Consider the following 21,482-nt stretch of genomic DNA (forward strand, 5'->3'; position numbering starts at 1 on the left):
TGTCAGGACATTTAGAAGTACATTAGGAGTTTTCTGCCAGTGTTATGCTCACGTTACCCTTCTCCTCAAGTCACTTAATTGACTCCCTGGCTGCTTCTGCATATAGTTCAAACTCCTCTTACTGACCTACGTGTATTCACTCTGCAGCTCCTCAATATATCTCCTTTCTTATCTTTCCCTATACTCCTCCCCGTGACCTCAGGCAAGTCTCTCTTGTTTGTTCCTTTCTCCTTTACTACCAGCTCCCAGTTCCATCCCTTCTGCCTCGCTGAGCCTTATGCATAGAACAACCTACCTGACGAAGTACATCAAGCTCCATCTTTGGCAGTATTCAAATACAGGATAAAAGCCCACTTTTTCAAAGCTGTGTTTAAATACTAACCCCACCAACTTGTAAAGTACCATATTTGTCTGTCATCCCCTCTGTAGTTCCCGACCATCTCTAACTTTTTATCCTTGCATTTCCCTACATGAACTGCATATGTTTATTCACCATTTTTGTCCAGTGGGTCTATCATAATTAGATTGTAAGTTCTTTCGAGCAGGGGCTGTCTCTTGTGTGTCTCTTGTGTACCGCGCTGTGTATGTCTGGTAGAGCTATAGAACTAATAAATAGTAGTAGCAGTCGTAGTAGACTGAAGGTTGATAAGGTAGTGTCTGTTCCCGCCTCCATCTGTAGCCTATTGGTCAGACATTTGTAAAGAAGCTTAGCCAGCCAGTAGGCTGCAGGGGAAAGCAAGATTAAGCAGACAACACAAAAGAGTGGCAGTGTAGGTAAGGGGTTGAGAGGGTAATAGAGGCTGAGGGAAACACATTGGAAGTAAAAGCAATACTGTGTGTCTACAGTATAGCTCTCTAGCTACTGCTCCTGCCTCCCCCTTCAGGCCATTGGTCAGCTATAAATAGGGTTTTCATATTTGTGAAGATAAAAAAAAGGACATAGGACCCCATCCATACTCCACCCACAATTCTGCCCACACACCACCCATTTCCTTGCTACCCCTTCCCATCCTCTGTACCCTTTTAGTGCTTCTCTCTCTCTCTCTCTCTCTTCCTACAACCCTCCTTCCCCATGGGTGTTTTTCCTTTTCAACCCCCCCTCCTGTGGGTCTTTCTTTCTTTCTCTTTCAAACCCCTCCCCCTCCCCGTGGGTGCCTCTCTCTCTCCTTCCAACATCCTCTCCTACTGTTTCTGACTCTCCTCTCCCATCCAGCATTACCTTACTCTATGTACTTTCTCCAGCTTTCCGTCCCTCCCTCTATGTTGTTTCTCCAGTCCCATCAATGCTGTTTCTATAGCCCTCCCTCTATGCTGTTTCTCCAATCCCTATTTCTCAAACCCCCCTCCATGCTGTTTCTCCAGCCCTTCCACTCCTCTTCCTTCCCCTCATGACCTATCTAGCTCCTAAATCCCCCACTTATATCATTCCTGGGCCAGCCATTGTAATTTAATCCTTGTGTAGTCAACAGAAACAACGAGTTGAGCCTACTGCCCTTGTCCTGCCCCTGAACCCGCTTCTCTGCAGTGACTTTCTGTTCCTGCATAGGCAGAGCATGCATAGAGGCAGATTCTGGGGCAGGCCAGTGGGAGTAGGCTTACCTCGTTGCTGCTGCTGGCTGCCCAAAGATTAAATTATTGCATCTGGGCCCAGGGAGGAGGTAGGTGGGAGAGTCAGGAGAGCCAGCTAAACCCAGACACACAGTCCTGCTTTTACTTCAAGTCTGTTCTCCCTTTTACATCCAATATGTTCTCCCTCAGCCTCATTTATCCTCTTACCCTCTCAACCTCTTACCTACACTATAGCTCTTTTGTTTTGTCTGCTGTTAGTCCTACTTTTCTCTATTGGCTGGCTAAGCTTCTTTATAAATGTCTGACCAATGGGCTGCAAATGGAGGCAGGAACAGTAGCCACAGAGACACTGCCTTATCAAACTTCAGTCTACTACTACTAATTATTATTATTAATAATAAAAAGAGGACATGTCTATGTTTTCTCAGACATCTGGTAACTCTAACTATAAACAAACCACTGCCGGTTATCCCAACAACATTGAAAACTGTAACACTGCAGTTGAATAGCTACACAAGACAACCCAAACAATAACTCCATCATAATTACCCAATCCACTATCCTGAATGAAGCTTGGTCTTCCAGGACCATACTATGGATTAATGGGGAAGAGGAACCATGGATTGAGAAAAGGAAGTTCACATCTTACTAATCTATTAAAATTATTTGTAGGTGTGAATAATGTAGTATGTATGAGGCTGTTCCAGTGTCCTTGTTGCCCTCTTCCCACTTGACTAGTTTAATGGAGTTTCAGGAGGGGACTAGAGCTCAGGAGTGGAAAAATCACTGGGCAGTACTCTTTTGTTGCATGGGCTTCCATACCCCTCCCAGGATGCTTAATTTTCTAATCACCAGGAGGGGGAGGATAGATATTGGTTCCCCTGTAAGGTACATAAAGTTCTCTATATTGAGAAAAAGGGGAATAGGGTGAAGAAAGGAAGGCACCTAACCTAGGACTGGGCAGAGTAAGCCCTGAGAAGCCCAGAGCAGAACCTTGTCATGGGAATTCAGAGGAGAAAGCTGGGCAGGAGGTATTTTACTATACTTTCCTTGTTCATGGACGATAACATCATAATAGCCATATTGAGTCAAACTGTTGGTCCTTCTATGCCCAGTATCCTGTTTCCAAACGTAGTCAATCCAGGTCACAAGTACCTGCCAGAAACCAAATAGTAGCAACATTCCATGGTACCGATCCCAGGGCAACATAAATGGTTGATGGTCAACATCATAAGCATACAGGGACAGACTTAAAGATCTCAATATGTATACTTTGGAGGAAAGGTGGAGAGAGGAAGATATGATAGAGATGTTTAAATACCTATGTGGCATAAATACACATGAGGTGAGTCTCTTTCAACTGAAAGGAAATTCCAGAGTGAGAAGGCATAAAATGAGGTTAGGTGATAGGCTCAGGAGTAATCTAAGGAAATATTTTTTTACAGAAAGGGTGGAAGATGCATGGAATAGTCTCCAGATAGAGTTGGTGGAGACAAAGACTGTGTCTGAATTAAAGAAAACATGGGTCAGGTATGCAATTCACAGAACTATCCTGCTGCTGGTCCCGGCATTTCTCCACTGCAGTCTGCCTCAGCAGAAACAGGAAGTTGTCAGAGAGGGTGGGTCACAGTGGAGAGAAGATGTCAGAACCAGCAGCAGGGTATCTCTGTGAATTGCTACTGCCACCTGGCAACATTTACGACAAATTGAAGTTAGAAGGGGGGGGGGGGAAGAAATGGGAAAAATGACGATGGGGGGGAGAAGGTTGAAAGCAGAAAGCCTAATAATTGGGGCAGCTCTTGTCCCATCCCAATTTTGGATGGTTGGGGAAGGGGGGGGTATCAGCTCATCCTTGGCCTTAGGCAGCAGATTGCCTTAATCCACTCCTGCAGTGAAGACAGTGTTTCTGGTGGCAATAGTATAAGTGAGACAAATTTCAAGGCCTAGTTGGAGGAGAGGCACAATCTTCAGGCACTGGCACCTCCTGTGGGTTGGTGGTGCTGCGTGCCGGTGCCACATTGGGGAGTAAGTTTTCAGTTTGGGCGGGCAGGGGATGCCAGTTCGTACGGAGGGGGGCAGGCATTCGCAAAGGGGTGGGGATGCCTGTTCACAGGGAGGGCAGCATTTGTGGGCAGGGGGGCGATGCCGGTTAGCGGGTGGGGGACTCGCAAATCGAGTCAATGCTCGGTTTGCGAGTCACGATTTGCGAGAATGTTTTGCTCGTCTTGCAAATCACTCGCAAACCGGTGCACTTGTAAACCGAGGTTTGACTGTATCTTTCTAGACACTATTTACATAATTTCCCCCTTAGAGTGGTGGTGAGTCTGTTCTATAAGAACACTTGTGTATAAGTGATCATATAGAATGCTAGTGTAAACCCACATCAACATGCCTAAATATAGGTACATGTGTTTACATCAGGTCTATGATTTGCATAAATAATAGCGCCTAAATGTAACATTTGCATGCATAACTATCAGTATTCTATATGTTATATGAGTCAATGTTAGCCACATCCATGACACACCCTTGTTCCTCCCCGGTGAACATTCTCCTAATAATTATGAATTAAGCCATTTTAGCGCTATTGCTATTAATTTCCTTAAGTGTACATTTGCCTGCATGAATGGCAGGATTTTATACATTTAAGTTTTTAAAAGTACTTAAATTTAAGTAACTTATTAGAGAATGAGGGTGTTTAATGTGTGAATTATCATGCACTCTCTGTTAGCACTTGGATGCTCTAATGATTTGAACTCCTAAGTGAGAATGAGTATCATTCCTGGTCAAGCAGTTCAATATTTTAGTAACATAGCATCAAAGACCAATAAACTACACTTCTCTTTCTGTATTCACGGTTTCAGCAATCACAGTTTTGATTATTCACGGTTTTTAGCTTGCTGGCTTCTCCCCCCCCTCCCCAATTATGTCAGCTTGCATAGATAAATTGCTGATTCTAAGCGTTTACAGAGAAAATCGCTGATTCCCAGCACTTTCTTCACCGTGTTTTGCCTCTCCTTCAGGAACAGGCCAAGTCTCCCACCATGTTATTTGCGGTTTCACCATATTCACGATGGTTTTTAATAGAAGATAGCGAATAACATATGAAAAAGTTATTTGCGGTTTTTCTGTATTTGCGGTTCTGTTAATCCCCGATTACAGCAAATACGGAGGGAGAAGTGTAGTTCTAGGTGGTCTTTTTATAGAAATGAATACAATTAGCAGTAATTTTCAAAGTCATTTCAATGGCTTCTTATAAATTTATGTAGATTTTCTGAAGATATACTCAAAATGGCATTATGAAGATGTGTTAAATTTTTCCTCAAGATGAGAGAGGAACTTCCAGGGGTAAAGCCGGGAGGGATGTACTTATAACTGCATTCTTTTGGATTTTCATCATTTGTGCATAAAGGGGTAAATTCTGTATATGTCACTAAAAAGATTGGCGCTTAGTGCGATTCTGTAAACCACCTTCAGAGTTAGGCGTGGTTTATAGAATCACCTACAGAATCACACATGAATGCTTATCTGTATACAGCATTAAATTAGGTGTTTCATATTCTAAGCTACTCTCCATAGCTTTACAAGGTTCTACAGAGTGGAAGTGGTAGCTCGAGAGGACCCCAAGCGGTTCTATAAATGCCCTTGTGTTCTACATGCTACCATGCACCTAAATTCTCTCAAATTTAAATGGATCATATCACAAAAACGGATCAAGTTATCCATGTAGTTTCCCATGCCATGTAAAAACAATCAAGTTTTGCTTTTACAGACTTTATCTGAAAAAATGCTTTATAATAACCTCAGTATTTTTAGAGACCAAATTCTCATATAAACTCTGAATATGCATTTTTTTTTTTTTTTTTCACTTTCAGGTGTTCAAAGCTATGAACATTCCTCAGATTAGAGACCCATCCCTTCCATCGTATGAAATGATGCCAAAAGCCTATCGCACAAAGATCGCACTCATCGGCACTGGACCTGCAAGCATTAGTTGTGCTTCTTTCTTAGCTCGATTAGGCTACTCAGATATCACCATATTTGAAAAACAGAAATATGTCGGTGGCTTAAGGTAAGTGCATGAGATACTCTGCCCTTCTCTTTACCCATCTGTTAAATAGAATACTTGAATTAAATCTAAATGTTATGTTGGCAATTCTCTAAAGTGGCAACTAAATTAAAGTGCCCAAAAGGGGTGCATTTGCACCAATTTTAAAATGGCATTAAAGTGCACCTAACCCATCTTAGAATACTAGCATAAGTCCAATTTGGAGCACCAAAAGTTAGGCATGACCTCTTAAACCAGGTCAATGCAAGTTATTGTACCTATGTACACCTTGAAATGGGTAAAACTGACAGCTTTCTATAAGTTGTAAGCAGGGCCAGATTTTCCTATAGGCTAACTAGGCTTCAGCCTAGGGCCTCAAGATCAAGAGGGGCCTACATTCAAATTGTTAGCAAAATTAAAATTACACTATTCTAAAAACAGTGAACACTAAAACACTGAACTGAAAATAAGGAGAAATTCTACGCTTCGGGATAGGAACTGGCTCTGGCCGCAATGAGGCGCCGACTCGGCTTCTCCCTTTCTTTTTCTTGCCCTGGGAGGAGGATCGGGGAGGGAAAGACGTCAGTCCGGAAACAGCTGGGCAAAGCCCAGCCCCGCGGGGAGAGAGGCAAAACGTGGATCCGTCAGGACAGGGCGGCCCAGACTGGCATCGGAGGGGGGTGGGGGGGGGTTAATGGAAGGCAGGCAGGCAGGATGGCATGGGGGGTGTTAAATGGAAGGGGGATGGGAGGCAGGCGGGCATCGGAGGGGGTGTGAGGTGAGGAAGGACGCACTGGGGGCACTATGGACATAGGAAGGGGCAATGTTGTGTGTTATGTTTGATTAGTTATTGTTACAAGTACTATATATGGTGCTGAGAATAATTGTCCAAATAAGTGTTCTCGACTTTTTTTTATTTATTATCCGTGTCACATTTTTTATAAAGATTAGTACCAATAACAACATGTTTCATTTAACATATTGATATATATCACAGTAATGATGTATTTTATTATCTCTCATGTAATTTACAAACTTAAAAATGGGAGGTGAAAGGGCCTCATAAGTGGAATAGCCTAGGGCCTCTTTTCATCTAAATCCAGCCCTGGTTGTAAGCATTTCTAGGCAGAATGACTATGACATGCCAATGGGTGTCTGCCAATGGGTACAGCCCACTAGTGATTAGCTGCTAAGTGGCACATGTGCCAAGTTTATAGAACATCAAACAAAAATTGGACCCAGTATAATATTTTGCAATGGCATCAAATTAATAATAATGAGGAAAAAGACCTCAAAGACACATTCAATGGGGCAGTAGGTGCTATCGGCCATTGAATGTGTCTTTTAAAATATTAAGATGCTGGGGTATTTGAGGACTTTTTCCTCATTATTATTAATTTGATGCCATTGCAAAATATTATACTGTGTCCAATTTTTGTTTGATATTTTGATGGCTGAACCACAGTTTGCTTCCACATTAATTGGAAATAACTATGGGCTCCTTTTATGAAGGTGTGCTAGCGTTTTTAGCGCGCGGTACAACGCCCCGCGCGCTAACCCCCTCGCTACATGGAAAATACTAACGCCAGCTCTATGGAGGCGTTAGCATTGTAGCGCTACAGTGCCGCGCGGGCTAGACGCTTATGCCTCCATAGAGCTGGCATTAGTGTTTTCCGTGTAGCGAGGGGGTTAGCGCGTGTGGCGTTGTACCACGTGCTAAAATCACTAGCGCAACTTCATAAAAGGAGCCCTAAGTTTGTAGAACAGCAACTAGCAAGTGTGAAATAGCTGCCAATTTACTACCACTACTTGATGGTATTGCGAAGGGCGGTATCTAAGTACCTTAATAAACAAAAACATACTACTACTACTTATCATTTCTAAAGTGCTGCTAATTAATGGCATCAATCGTGTACATTAAGGCCCAGATTCTATAAAAGATGCCTAAAATTAAGCGCCTAAATTTGCACGCCTAGCCAATTTAAGTGCATAACTTTTTATTATTATTATTATTAGCATAATTGGGGCCATTAATGAGAAATAATTGGCAAAAATTAAAATGAATTGGCTAGAAAGTGGGCGTGGTTAAGAGCAAATCATGGGCAGATCTAGGGAATGTTTGCCATGCAGGTATCTAGACTGTACTTAGGTGCCTATCTTAGGCACAGGTATTTAGGCCAAGAAGGGGTGTCTAAGATTTTGACACCTACTGGCACCTAAGTTCAATTTAGGCTCGGGCATAATTCTATAAACAGCGCCTAACTGAAGATTGACAGTTGTTATGCACCGCATTCCTCAGCGCCTATTTTTTAGGTGCTGTTTATGAAAGTGAGGCTTAAGTGCAGCTATTCTATAAACTTGGAACTCATCTTGGAGACACTGTGGGAGGGGTCTTAGGCATCAGAGCCTTAGGCCCCCTTCCCGGTGCATGGTGTCAGGTCAAAAGCGCGCCGGGTCAAAGGCGCGCCCAGACAATTGAGCACAGCGCACGCCGCCGTGCCGCTCTAAATTACTATTTTTAGCGCTCCGACGGGGGTGTGTGGGGGGGAACCCCCCCACTTTACTTAATAGACATCGCGCCGCGTTGTGGGGGCGGTGTGGGGGGTTGTAACCCCCCACATTTTACTGAAAACTTTACTTTTTCCCTGTTTTTAGGGAAAAAGTTCAGTTTACAGTAAAATGTGGAGGGTTACAACCCCCCAAACCCCCCATAACGCCGGCGCAATATCTATTAAGTAAACTGGGGGGTTCCCCAACAAAAAACCCCATCGGAGCCCCTAAAAACTGTAATTTAGAGCGGCGCGGTGGTGCGCGCTGCGCTCAATTGTCGGCGCGCGCTTTTGTCTTTCGCGCCATTGTCTATGAACCCCGGTGCATTCAAGAATGCACCAGGAAGGGGAGGCTCACCATTTTGGTGTGAGCATCCTTCCAGTCGGACTTTCAACTAAAAGGTACAGGGAGGGTGGGGGTGGGGGTAGAGTTAGGGGTGCCTGCAACCTTGAGGGGTTGGCTTCACAGAATATTGGGGGTTTGAGGGGTGGTGGCAGGGGGTTCCCTGCTTCTGCCACTCAGCTGATCGTAGCAGGGGGATTCCCTTGCCGCAATCAGCTGATTGCAAGGGATCCCTCAGCGATTCTGTAACACGCCTGTGACACGGGCACTGGTTAGAGAATTGGGGCATTTAGGTGGGGTTAGGCGTCTGTCCCTTAGGGCAGATGTGATTCTGTATAGGACACCAGTGTGATATTCTCAGCCACTTCTTAGGCGGCTACTAAGACCAGCATCCTATACAAAATTTCCCCCTTTGACTATGCAAAGGGGAAGTTTGTTTTCTGGTAATTCAGTTTCCACGTAAAACCTTTATTGCACCTGACCTTTCAAAACAAGTGCAGACAGACTGAATAAAGCAGAACTAAAACAATGCGTCCTTCCCCCCATTGCCTTCTGTTTACTTTCCCTGCCTGCTTCTTATACATTGAATTAACCAACATAGTTCAAAATAGTTTAACTATTTGCATTTCTTTCATGAAGACATGAAAGAATTCTTGGGCACCATGCTTGCGTGTGGAGTCTGCTGATTCTGGATCTGGCAGTTGCCAGTTCCACTTCTTTGCTTGCAGCTCCACTGTGCCTCCAGGATTCTTTTGTGATTGACTTAAAAGGAATAACATTTTGAGCACAGTTTTGATCCTTGCTGGCTGGTTTCCCAAATCAGAACTACAAACAACTGCTAAGCCACAGAAGGCCAGCAAAAGATAGCATGTTTTGTTTGTGGTTGAAAACACCATTCTCGAATGTAGTGAAAATTAAGAAGCAAGCCGTTTTGCCTTCATAAAGCGTGGCTGCTAGGAACTATATCATATCCCTGCACAATGGACTCTATTTTCCAAAGGGGGTTCAAGGTCCATACGGTAAATAGCTGTTCAGAATGCTTGTATGGTCATTATTCTCTAAGAGCATGATTTCTAAATTTAAGCATTCATAGCATTGGAAAATAATAGATTGGAAATCAGCTTGTTACTTGAACATTTGTTTGGAGATTAGTATGATTTAGGGACCCTTTTATGAACTGTGTTAAGCAGTTAACGCACAATTTACTGCGTGGTAACTGGAGTGAAGACCTGGAACAATTACTTATGCTTGCAAATACTTATGGGGAATTCAGGAGACACCTAGAAACATATCTGTTCCTGAAGTACTCAAGCAGTTGATTTGTACAATCTTTCCCACAATAACTGATCTCTAGAGCCGCTATCCACTAGTATTAACTTGCCAGTTCTACTCAATTTGTAGCATTTTTAATCATTGTAAACCGCATAGAACTTCACGGTCCTGCGGTATATAAACTGTTGTTATTATTAATAAGGGACTTTGCAGCATGTTTGCATTTACCTCAGGGCAAACCATGTGTTACAACTGTTTTTTTTTTGTGTTAGAGTGTGTGTCATGGGTGGAAAATGAGCTTGGAAGATATTTTACAGTTATTGCGCTGCAAATACCATACAATTTTGCACTTAACCTGGGACCACACAGCCGCCTAAAGAGGAGATGCTAAGTGCTTCAGTGCTAACTCCATACAAACTACCATGCAGTAGCTGCAAATTTTTAACACGGCAACCGCAAAGGCAATTGCTAGAGACACTCATAAGAACATAAGAACATAAGAAGTTGCCTCCGCTGAGGCAGACCAGAGGTCCATCTCGCCCAGCGGTCCGCTCCCGCGGCGGCCCATCAGGCCCATTGCCTGAGCAATGGTCCCAGACTATCCCTATAACCTACCGCTACTCTTATCTGTACCCCTCAATTCCTTTATCCTCTAGGAACCTATCCAAACCTTCTTTGAAGCCTTGTAACGTGCTCCGGCCTATCACTCCCGCGATTGCTCTGTTCAATTCGCCAAAACTGCATGGTAAAGTCCCACAGTAGGCCATGCTAACTGCAGATTTTACTGCAGTCTAGAAAAAAGGCCCTATAATGTGTGTGTGTGTGTGTGTGTGTGTGTGTGTGTTTTTAATCAATGATGGTACAGTATAACGAAAATCAGAAGTCAAGTATTTATATTTATCACTTACATGAGCCATAAAAAGATGACCCTTGGGAAAGAATAAGAAGAAACAAGTAATAACTCATGTTTCCTTAGACCCGAATCACATTCATGCATCATGGGTCACAGTTTTAAATATGCGTGTCTCACAGTTAGGGTGCCTTATGTTACCTGCCTGCCCATTAAAGTTGATTATGGTAATCCTTCAAGTTGAATGTTCCTGACTTAGCTCTTTCTCTCATGTACGAGCACACACACCTACTTCTGCCTATAGCACAAATTATATAGAACTCAAAATCTGACATCCATTTCAGTATTTGTACAGTTTTGGAAGGTATAACTATATATTAATAATACTCAACTCACCTTTAAGAAAAAAAATTTGCTGCTAGAGGGCAACTAAAGAAAAAATGGTGATCGATATGTATTGTAAAAGCAGATATTGGCCTAAAAATATAGACATTTAGAGACACATGGAAAAAGTTATTTGGAGACGCAAGAAAAAAAAAAAAATCATCCGAAACACTAAGGGGTCCTTTTACTAAGGCACGCTAGCCGATTTTGCGTGCGCTAAAAATTAATGCACGCTAAATGCTAACTTGTCCATTTAGCACGTGTGGGAATAAAGCTGTTGGTGGACAGCAAAACTCGGACTGCCTCTCACTATCTCTTTTCACTTTTTTCCCCCATGTTCCCTCCCCCCCCCCATGAGATCCGCTCAGCTGGTAAGTCCCTCGTTTGTGTGCCCTTCTCCTGCTCTGCCAACTCCAGACTCCGTCCCTTCAGTCTTGCTGCGTCGTATGCCTGGAACAAGCTGCCCAAATCCCTACGGCGTGCTCCGTCGCTGGCAGCGTTCAAGTCCAAGTTAAAAGCTCACCTCTTCGAGAGCGCTTTCAACTCCCAACTCCTCTCACGTTGAGTTCTGCATCCCCAACCCTTTATGTCATGTCTGTCTATCCAAGTGAGAGTGTAAGGTCTTCCGAGCAGGGACTGTCTATTAAATGTCAAAATGTACAGCGCTGCGTATGCCTTTCAGCAGTGAAAAATAGTAGTAGTAGTAGGCTGCACATCAACTCCATAGTTTACTGGGGATGTGCTTTCATTTGTGCAGATTCAATTCACCTTTCCTCCATGAGTGTGCAAGTTGTAATATACAATGCTTAAATGTGGCAATTATATTACAAACACTTCTATTTCTTCCAGCACATCTGAAATCCCTCAATTCCGATTACCTTATGATGTCGTGAATTTTGAAGTTGAACTTATGAAAGACCTGGGAGTGAAGGTAATTTCAAGCACAGGCTACCTTCTTATTTTTCAAATAGCAAAGAGCATGGGCGTGCCAAAGATTAACTGCAAAATGTCATGTACATTAGTAAAGAACAATTAAAGCCTATGTTAGGCAGAAGGATGCTTCCTTTTGCTCAAGGCATTCGTCTGTCTGCTGTCTGAATGCCACTACCCTGGAAAAGGGCAATCAATACTTCTCATCTGGCATGCCTGCATGTGATTAATTGTCTGTAAGAAACAAATTTTTAAATTGCTTTAGGGGGTCCACTGTGCTTAATGGAACAATTTGATTTGTCCAATCAGGTTTATATTTATGCAAGTTAGGCTCTACTTAAACACTCATATTTATTGCTCTGTTTTCTTTCTTTTTCTTTTTTTCCTCATCATTTCTAAGTTGCTGTTTTGCTTGTTGCATGCTTACTTCCTGCTTGAGTATTAGCATGATTTTCTATTGAACACATAATAGGGAACATTAGCATCTCAATCGAATTACCCTGGAAAACTTTTGTACATTATGACTCATAACTTTTCATCATGTCCATTACAAAAAAATAAAAAAAATATTGTGCCTTTTGTGCTGTTTATCTGCTGACAACATTCCTGAGTTTAAATATACAGTAGCTCTAATCTTAGCAAACGCAGTCATGCACAAGGTGTAATTTACTACATTAGTACACTTAAGGAATCACTGAACGAGAGGGCTAGAAGGAACCTCAAGAGATCAGCTAGTCAATCTGCATGCCTCAGAACAGGATCCAGGGTGCCCAAATTATCCCAGACACATCTGTTATCTTATCTGTTCTAAAAATAAAAATACAAATAAAACCCAAAAAACAAAAAACTAACCCTCCAGTGACAGAGATTCCAGGATTTCCCTAGGCAACTTTCATGTTTTAGGTTAACTTACCTTTCAAAACTCTCTTTTGATGTCACTGGTATCTAGATTTTCAGAAACAGAAACATAGAAAATGAGCTATTTATTTTTTTCAGTCAGAGATGTAAATGATTCTAATTATATCAAGTAGAAGAGTGCCCTTATTTTGCCAACACCTATAGGGTGCTGCAAATAATCAGTCATTGACTGATGTTTGTGGAGGCAGTAGTCAACGTTTTTTTTTAATGCTGAGCATTGCCATCAAATTATGCCCGGATGTTCAATGTCAGGCCATGTCTGGGAACTGGCATTAAATATCCGGTTCTGTGCGGAAGGATAGCACTTAACCAGAGAAGTTCCAACATTTGCCCCTTAACTGGATGAGTTAAACCAGATGGGACTGCTATGTATGTGATCGTATTTTCCCGTTTAACTTCTGTGGTTAAGGTCTGTACTGCCCACAGAATAGCTGGTTTCAGGGCGAGTCTCTTCATAAAGGCGGTTAATAAATCCCCATCAATCAATAAATAGTGGTTAGAGAGGATGTTCAGTGGCATTATTCAGGTAAATGCAACTTAATATTTCCTCGGGCCCAATCAACATGAGTTAACTGGATAACAGCCTCCCGTAACCATTTATCTCACTTTGAATATTGACCCCCCCCTAATATTTATTTTTCTCTGTATACATTTGCAACTAGGTAAAGGCATATTTTTATTTATATTAATAATCAGCTTTATAACTGGTTTTACCAAAATTAGCCAAATGTGAATAACAAATTATTGTACAAGACTTCTTGCAGACATACTTTTTGGAGGGATTGCAGGAGGATTCTTCTTCCAAGAAAAGGTGTGTGCTGTTTGATAGACTTTTAGCATTTTCCAAAACCACTGCAGGGGTAAAGTAAAATGAACGCAGAGAAGATGGAATAGTTAATTCATTTGAAAATAAAAGGTAAAACATGAGGAATGATACAATTTTATAGTTTGTATTTTCTAAATAAACAATGGGGAAACATCCTGAATGACCCCAAAATACATTCATGTCCATTGCCTTTATAGTCTATGACAGGGGTAGGCAATACCGGTCCTCGAGAGCCGGAGCCAGGTCAGGTTTTCAGGACATCCACAATGATAGATTTGCATGCACTGCCTCCTTGAGATGCAAATCTATCTCATGCATATTTATTTATTTATTTATTTATTCATGCATCCTGAAAACCTGACCTGGCTCCGGCTCTTGAGGACCGGAATTGCCTACCCCTGGTCTATGAGATCAGGAAAACCACTAGTTTTCCCTTCACTGTTGTTTGAGACTCACCAGCAATCATGCATAAGACCCTTGGGAGTAGAAACAAGTGACTTACAGCTGATGCCACAGAAGATCCCAGTCAAGTTAGAAGTGAGTGAATAGTTATTCTTTGGGCAGCAGAAGGAAAGACATGGCTCTGGAAAGACTCCATATAAACCAGCATGATATATCTTTCCCTCTTTCACCCCCCTATCTGCTGCCCAACATATAATTATTCACTTGATCCAGCCAGAGCTAACTTACAGTATCAGTCAGGTGAGGCGCTGGCTCAAGATGTCAAAACTCAAAAGGCACAAAATTCCTGTCTCACTGGCTCATCCTTCACAGCAGTGAAAATATGTTCCTTTTCTGTTGCTACTAGACCTTTTCTACCTGTGCTTCCACTGACACAACTGCAGGTTTAAATCTAAAAAGAACAGCACTGCCCAAAATGTTATGTCTGTCTGAGTGTGTGAATCTCAAAAAGGGGTGCGGCTAGGGAGTGGAATCTTGGGCGTTCTTTTAAGTTATGTGCAATTTTTTTTAGCTTATGCACCAATGTGCACACAACTTAGGTGAAAGCATTTAGGCCAGGTTTTCCTTGGCTTAAATGACTGTGCCTAAAAGTTATGAAGCATAACTGCTGCTATGTATAATCAGATCGATACAGTGGTCCAAAAAGATATTATACTTTATGGAAATTACGCACCATTAGACCCTATTTTGAGGTTGCTGTTTTTAGAATCCTTGTTCAGTCACTACTTTTGGGCCTATTGGACTATTGTAGCAGAGTCTATCTGAAAAGAACCAAGAAAAATATGGCTAGACTGACCTTGGTACAGAATATGGCAGTAAGATTGCTTTATGGCCTGAGGAGGTTTGATCATGTGACGCCCTGCTACCGTGAACTGCATTGGCTTCCGGTGGAGGCTCAGGTAATTTTTAAGTTGAGATGTTTATACTATAAAGTAGCCTTCGGACTTGCCCCACGCTATCTTGTTGACAGGTCTGATATTTTGTCACGGAAAAATAGTAGGAAATCACATGCTCTGTTTACGTTTCCTTCGGTCAAGGGCTGTAAAAGTAAGAAATATCACAAAGACACTCTCGCTTATCTGGCGGCATATTGTGATAAAGATTTCCAACTAATGTTAGTTAGATCTATTTCATATGAACATTTTAGAAAGTTGTTGAAAACCTTTCTTTTTATCTAAATTTTTGACCAATTAGATACCCTTGTAGCATTAGTATAATCTTTTTGTAAACCACATGGCTATGCGGTCTAGAAATCTGCTGTAATGTTATGTTGCACGTAACTTTTATGGAATTGCACTTAGGCCCTGATTCTGTATAGGACGCCCAGGAGAGGTGTCTTATACAGAATCGGTCCTACACTAAACCCCGATTCTGTAACCGGCGTCCATGGTATAGACGCCGGTTAGAGAATCGGGTTAAATTAGACACAGTCGCTACACTTATCGCTGCAAGGGATCTCCCTGCTGCAATAAGTATAGCGGCCATGGCCGCCTGTCCCATCACCGGCAGGAGGATGCCCAACTCCTCCTGTCGGAACCCCGAACCCTGGACCCCCCTCTCCCCCAAACTCGTAATCGCTGACAGGAGGATGCCCAACTCCTCCTGCCGGAAAGCCCGACGACCCCCCGCCCCAACTAATCTCCCTCCCCCAACTAACCTTTCAATGTTGGTCAGCTGGACGGGTCTTGCTGCCGTCCAGACGACAGGCCCGCCTCGTGGAAATGAGACGGGCCCGCCCCTTCCCGGCCCATCCCCGCTATATCTAAGGCCTGATTGGCCCAGGCTCTAGAAGCCTGGACCAATCAGGCCTTATGCATAGCGGGTCCGCCAATATCAGAGCCTAACGTCGCCTAATTCACAAAGAGGTGCCTAATGAAACTACACCCATTTTTAGTGTAGGCACTTTGGTCTAGGCGCATACTTTTTACAAAATTGAGTTTTTGAGTTAGTCACCTAACTTTAAATTAAGTCCAATTGAAACTGATTGTGAGGTATTGAGGGCCAATATCAGGGTCGATTAAGCCTGTTGATCAATTAAGTTAGGCACCAATATTGGCGCCTAAATATAAGTGAACTTTATAGAATCAGGGCTTGGTGCCGATATCGGTGCTTAACTTTAGGCGGCCTTTATAGAATCAGGGGCCTTTGAGCTCAGGCCTGGCTAAGCCGCTGACCTCCAGTCTTTTATGTTTTTCGAATCCAAGCAACTTGTAGAATTTCTTGTGCCTAAAGAGGAAGCTAGGATCCAAGTAGCTGTTCCTCAGTCTGCTGAAATTGACTAAGAGTGTGTTGGTGGTGAATTGCATATTGATAAGTTTGCTTGTTATTTCTTTATAATTTGAGCAGTCTTGGATCATTTCTTTTCTTGTGTGTGTGGTTGAAAATTTAAGGGGTCCTTTTATGAAACTGCGGTAGGGGTTTAACGCACGTAATACCGCGCGTTAAACCACCTGCCGTGCTAGCCACTAACGCCTGCATTGAGCAGACGTTAGTTCTTTAGCCGGCCGCGGGGGTTAGCGCGTGTTGAAATGTCTGACGCGTTAAGCCTGCTAGCGCAGCTTGACAAAAGGACCCCCAAGTCTTATCTTTTTAAAATTTTCTTCTAAATTGTGGTTAGTTATTATAATAACAATTCTATTTGTCGCAATGATGTAACTGTGATTGTTATTTTGAAAGTATTTAAAAATTAAAATAAAACAAAATTCTAGTTGGACAAAGCTATGGGACTAGACAGGATCCATCGCAAGATACTGAGGGAGCTCAGAGAGGTTCTGATGGGTCCTCTTAAAGATTTAACACATCTTTGGAGATGCGTGAATTTCTGAAGGACTGAAGAAGAGAGGATGTGGTCCCTCTTCATAAAAGTGGTCACAGAGAAAAAGTGGGAAACTACAGCCACTAAGCCTTACTTCAGTTATTGGAAATGTAATGGAAGCACTGCTGTAGGAAATGATCCAAGGCAACATGGTTTTACCAAATGTAAATTGTACCAAACTAACCTGATTGAATTCTTTGACTGGGCAACCAGAGAACTGGATCATATATGCTCACTAGATGTAATTTACTGAGATTTCAGCAAAGCCTTTGACACAGTTCCTCATAGGAGGCTCTTGAATAAACTTGACAGACTGATGTTAGGACCCAAAGTGGTGAACTGGATTAGAAACTGGTTGACAAACAGACGCCATAGAGTGGTGGTTAATGGAATTCACTTGGATGAAGGAAAGGTGAGTAATGGAGTGCTGGGGCCAATTCTGTTCAATATATTTGTGAGCAGTATTGCCGAAGGGTTAGAAGCTAAAGTTTGCCTCTTTGTGGAGCAGTCCAAGATTTGTAACAGAGTGAACACCCCAGAGGGAGTGGAAAACATGAAAAAGGAGCAGCAAAGGTTAGAAGAATGGTGTAATGTTTGGCAATTAAAATTCAGTGCAAAGAAGTACAGAGTGATGCACTTGTGGCGTATAAATCTAAGGGAGCCATATGTGCTTGGAGGTGAAAGGTGATATGTGCAGACAGGGAGAGGGACCTTGGAGGGCCAATATATGAGGATCTGAAGGTGTTGAAACAGTGTGACAAGACGGTGGCTGTAGCCAAAAGGATGTTAAGCTGTATAGAGAGAGATGTAACCAGCAGAAGAAAGGAAGTGTTGATACCCCTGTATGAGTCATTAGTGAGGCCACACTTGTAAAGCTCCCCCTCCCGATTCGCGGTTTCCCCACTCGTGAATTCGGTTACGGTATTTGTGATTTTATTTGCCCCTTGTTTTTTAATGGAGAAACGCTGCCCTGGACATCCCCCAGACCTTACCTGGTGGTCTAGCGGTGACGCGGGGCAGAAGCGATCTTTCTAAGCTCCTGCCCCGTGCAGAGCCATCATCAAAATGGCTGCTGTGAGTTCCCGTTGTGCCACATCTTTTAGCTGCCAAGATGTTAAACTTTACCCTTTATTTTTAAGCTTTGGCACTCTCGGCCATTTAATGTGGACTTGATCATTGATAAACTATTGCCTTTGACTTTATTTGATGAGCATTTATATCAGGGGTAGGGAACTCCGATGCTCGAGAGCCGTATTCCAGTTGGGTTTTCACAATTTCCCCAATGAATATGCATGAGATCTATTTGCATGCACTACTTTCAATGCATATTCATTAGGGAAATCCTGAAAACCCGACTGGAATACGGCTCTCAAGGACCGAAGTTCCCTACCCCTGATTTATATGCTGTTTGAATTGGATATACTTGTGTTTTGTTATGTAAATACAACAAATAAATCAATAATAATAATAATAATAAAATATTGTATGTCAGTGGGGTTCCATGGCATTTACAGGTGCTAACACTCCAGCTGAATGCAGGTAACTTCCAGGTGAATATTGACTCCAATGATTTCTGCTATATATTTATATTTTGTTAAGTTCCATTATAATGTAGGCAGAGAAGCTTCCAATTTCAAAATGGCTGACTTTTACAAAATTGCTTCTTAAGGATGCCCCTGTAAGCAGGGGGAGGAGAAAAAGGGCTATTGACGAGAATCAGGCCCTGTGCTTACATTGCTGTTTGTAGCCCGCCTTGAACTCCGCTTTGCGAGGCTTTGACAGGATATAAGATTAAATATAACATAACATGTTTAAAATGATTCTATAATAAAGATGTTTGATATCTTCATTTTGTCTGCTTCAACATCCACTGCACTTTTTAAACCTGTCAACTCCCTAATAATTCGGTTATTTTTAGTTAAATATGTTTTTTGTTAAACATATTTTTTGTTAGGTCATCTAGGTTGTGCATGCTGTAGAATATATATGCTGATTTGGCTTACTATGGGCCTCTTCTATCGAATTGCGCTAGCAGTTTGTAGCGCGGTGAGCCGTACTGAATGGCCCATGCTGCTCCCGACGCTCATAGAGCTCCTATGAGTGTCAGGAGCAGCGCGGGCCATTCAGCTTGGCTCTCTGCACTATAAACTCCTAGCGCAGTTTGATAGAAGAAGCCCTATATGTATTTAAGAAAATATTGAGAGTTAGCAAATTAATGGCTGGCTAGTATTCAGCCTGCTTCAGTGAGTGTTTTGTTTTGTTTTTTTCTTTTTTAAAGCTGAGTGCCGCAGTCGGATTTAGCTCCAAATATTCAATGCCAGGCCATGTCTGGGCAGCTGCACTGAATATCTGGGACTAAATAAATGTGGTTAAATCTCCTTGCATATTGGGTTCTAGGCTTTGTTTCATGCACAGACAAATGTGTGCTTTCCAACCCAGATGACCTAAACAAAGTTATTCTTTCAGGCTCCTAATTTTTCTTAGTATCTCTCTTTTGCTCTGTCTCTCTCTCTCTCTTCATGGTGAGGAGCACCGGAGGGAATCACTGAGTAATAGATATAAGGCCTCCAACTCTACAAATCAGATTTAAGACACTGGGAGAAAATAAACACAGAGGTTTAGACATTCAGTTTTGATGATAAAGTAATGGGCCATTCCTCAAAAATGTTATTCAGTGAATGTACTTCATTGTAGAATTCCTCCTTACAAGGAAAAGTCTCAGTTTTGCATTTTATTTTCATCACTAACTCTGGTTATCTTAGACAGAATTTCAACGTCTGTAGTTTCCAACTGGATGCCAGACAAATTTCTCCAGACTTAGAAGGAAGAAAGCAGAGCTGTTCTACTTCCCACTCTGCCATGTGTAGAAATTGACCATCTGCCTGAGTTTCTTAACACCACTTTGGACTTGCCACTCCTATTTTGAATTGAACTAGCTACCCTTTTTATGAATATATGACACTTCTTCTAGCTCTTCGGAACTCTATTTGAAACTTAGATTTTATTTTAAGCTATCATAACATACCTTCAAAAAGTTATTAATAAGATATTTAGGGCTCCTTTTACAAAGCCACATTGGAGGTTTCTGCCGCAGGCTGGCGAGGTAAATGTTCCGACACTCATAGGAATTCTATGAGCATCAGAGCATTTACCTCACCAGCCTACAGTTGAAACCTCCACCATAGCTTTGTAAAAGCCAACGTTAATATTTTTTCTGCTTTAATTGTTTGGTTTCTTTATTTATTATTATATATAGGGACAGTAGAATTTATTTAGCAAAAAGTTGAAAACTACTTTGCTACATCAGGTTTAATAAAAGCACATAAAATTGTCCTCTGAGTCCTTTTGAGTTTTTACCCGCTGAGAGGATATCAATCAGGAAGAATTCTCTTGGCTGTTCTTCAACTCAAGAATAAAAGAACTTAAAGGTGTATTTTTGACTTCTTGTCACCTAAGGCTTCAACTATAGCATGGAGGAAATAACCTAGACTACATAGAACTTTCATCCTTGTAATTGAATGGAAAGTACAAAAGGAGAATCAAACAGCATATTTTTATTTTATATATTTTTGTTTTTATCATTTAGGTACATTTTATTAAATTCTTTCTGGTGCTTTGTATACAATCCTCACTATTGTTTTCTGGTTGCTTTGTTGTGACATGACCAATACTTGTTGTTTACTTATGCTTGAAAATAAATAACCATCCAAAATGCACACAATCAGTATAGGAAATCACTTAATAATACTATAGTTTCTACCTTGGTTGAGTCCAGTTATAACAGCACCGTGTTCCTCAGAGAGCCACACTAAACCAAGTAGGGTTTTAGTTATTCAGTGTGGTAGCCATCCTCATCGGAACCATTAAAGGTGAAATTTTTTTATGTAGAACTTATCATATATTCATTAATTTGCAAAGGATAAAGTGCCAGTGTTTATAATAAATAATTATTCATAAATATTCTTAAAGTGCCACTTATCTTAGAACAGTTCTGTCATAATCCCCACCGATGCGTTTCTAACATCTTCCTCAGGGTCGGGGACGGAGATTACTATAAAATAATAAATTATCATTAGCTCTTCCTAATGAACTAAGAAAGAGGCACAAAATGAGTATAGTGGACTTACCAGAACAGTTCAAATTCTTAGAACTACTAAATCCATATTATTAATGCCGGGTCAGCAACATGGCCGTGGCGTTCTGGGCAGAACCAAAGAAGGGAACCCCCTATGATGTATCCCAACTCGCACCAATCATAATGGTGCAAACTCCCTACCTCCCAGAGGCAGCAAGTCCAATAAAGATCAAGCTGCCAATGTCATCCAATCACTTGTTAGATTGAACACGTAGGGAATCATAGTATTCAATTCAAACATCCATCGGAGTTCCTTAATGTTCAGGATGTGTTCGATATGTGTTCAGGATGTGTGTTCCTTAATGTTCAGGATAATGTTCAGGCGAATATTTTAAAGAGGTAAGGGGGTGGGAAAGGAAGGATGCAAGCTTGGTGGGGGGG

At 41.9% G+C, this 21,482-nt stretch overlaps 1 protein-coding gene across 3 annotated transcripts in view; it reads left to right on the forward strand.

Moving 5' to 3' along the window:
• Positions 1-21,482, forward strand: part of DPYD (dihydropyrimidine dehydrogenase) — a 1,270,977-nt gene that overhangs the window by 483,427 nt on the left and 766,068 nt on the right. For all 3 annotated transcript variants that reach the window (XM_033915764.1, XM_033915766.1, XM_033915765.1), the window contains 2 exons: positions 5,445-5,641; positions 11,865-11,946. In XM_033915764.1, coding sequence (XP_033771655.1) covers positions 5,445-5,641; positions 11,865-11,946 — 279 coding nt within the window. The remainder of the gene's footprint in view (positions 1-5,444; positions 5,642-11,864; positions 11,947-21,482) is intronic.

This window comes from Geotrypetes seraphini, chromosome 12 (assembly GCF_902459505.1).
Source record: "Geotrypetes seraphini chromosome 12, aGeoSer1.1, whole genome shotgun sequence".
NCBI lineage: Eukaryota > Metazoa > Chordata > Amphibia > Gymnophiona > Dermophiidae > Geotrypetes > Geotrypetes seraphini.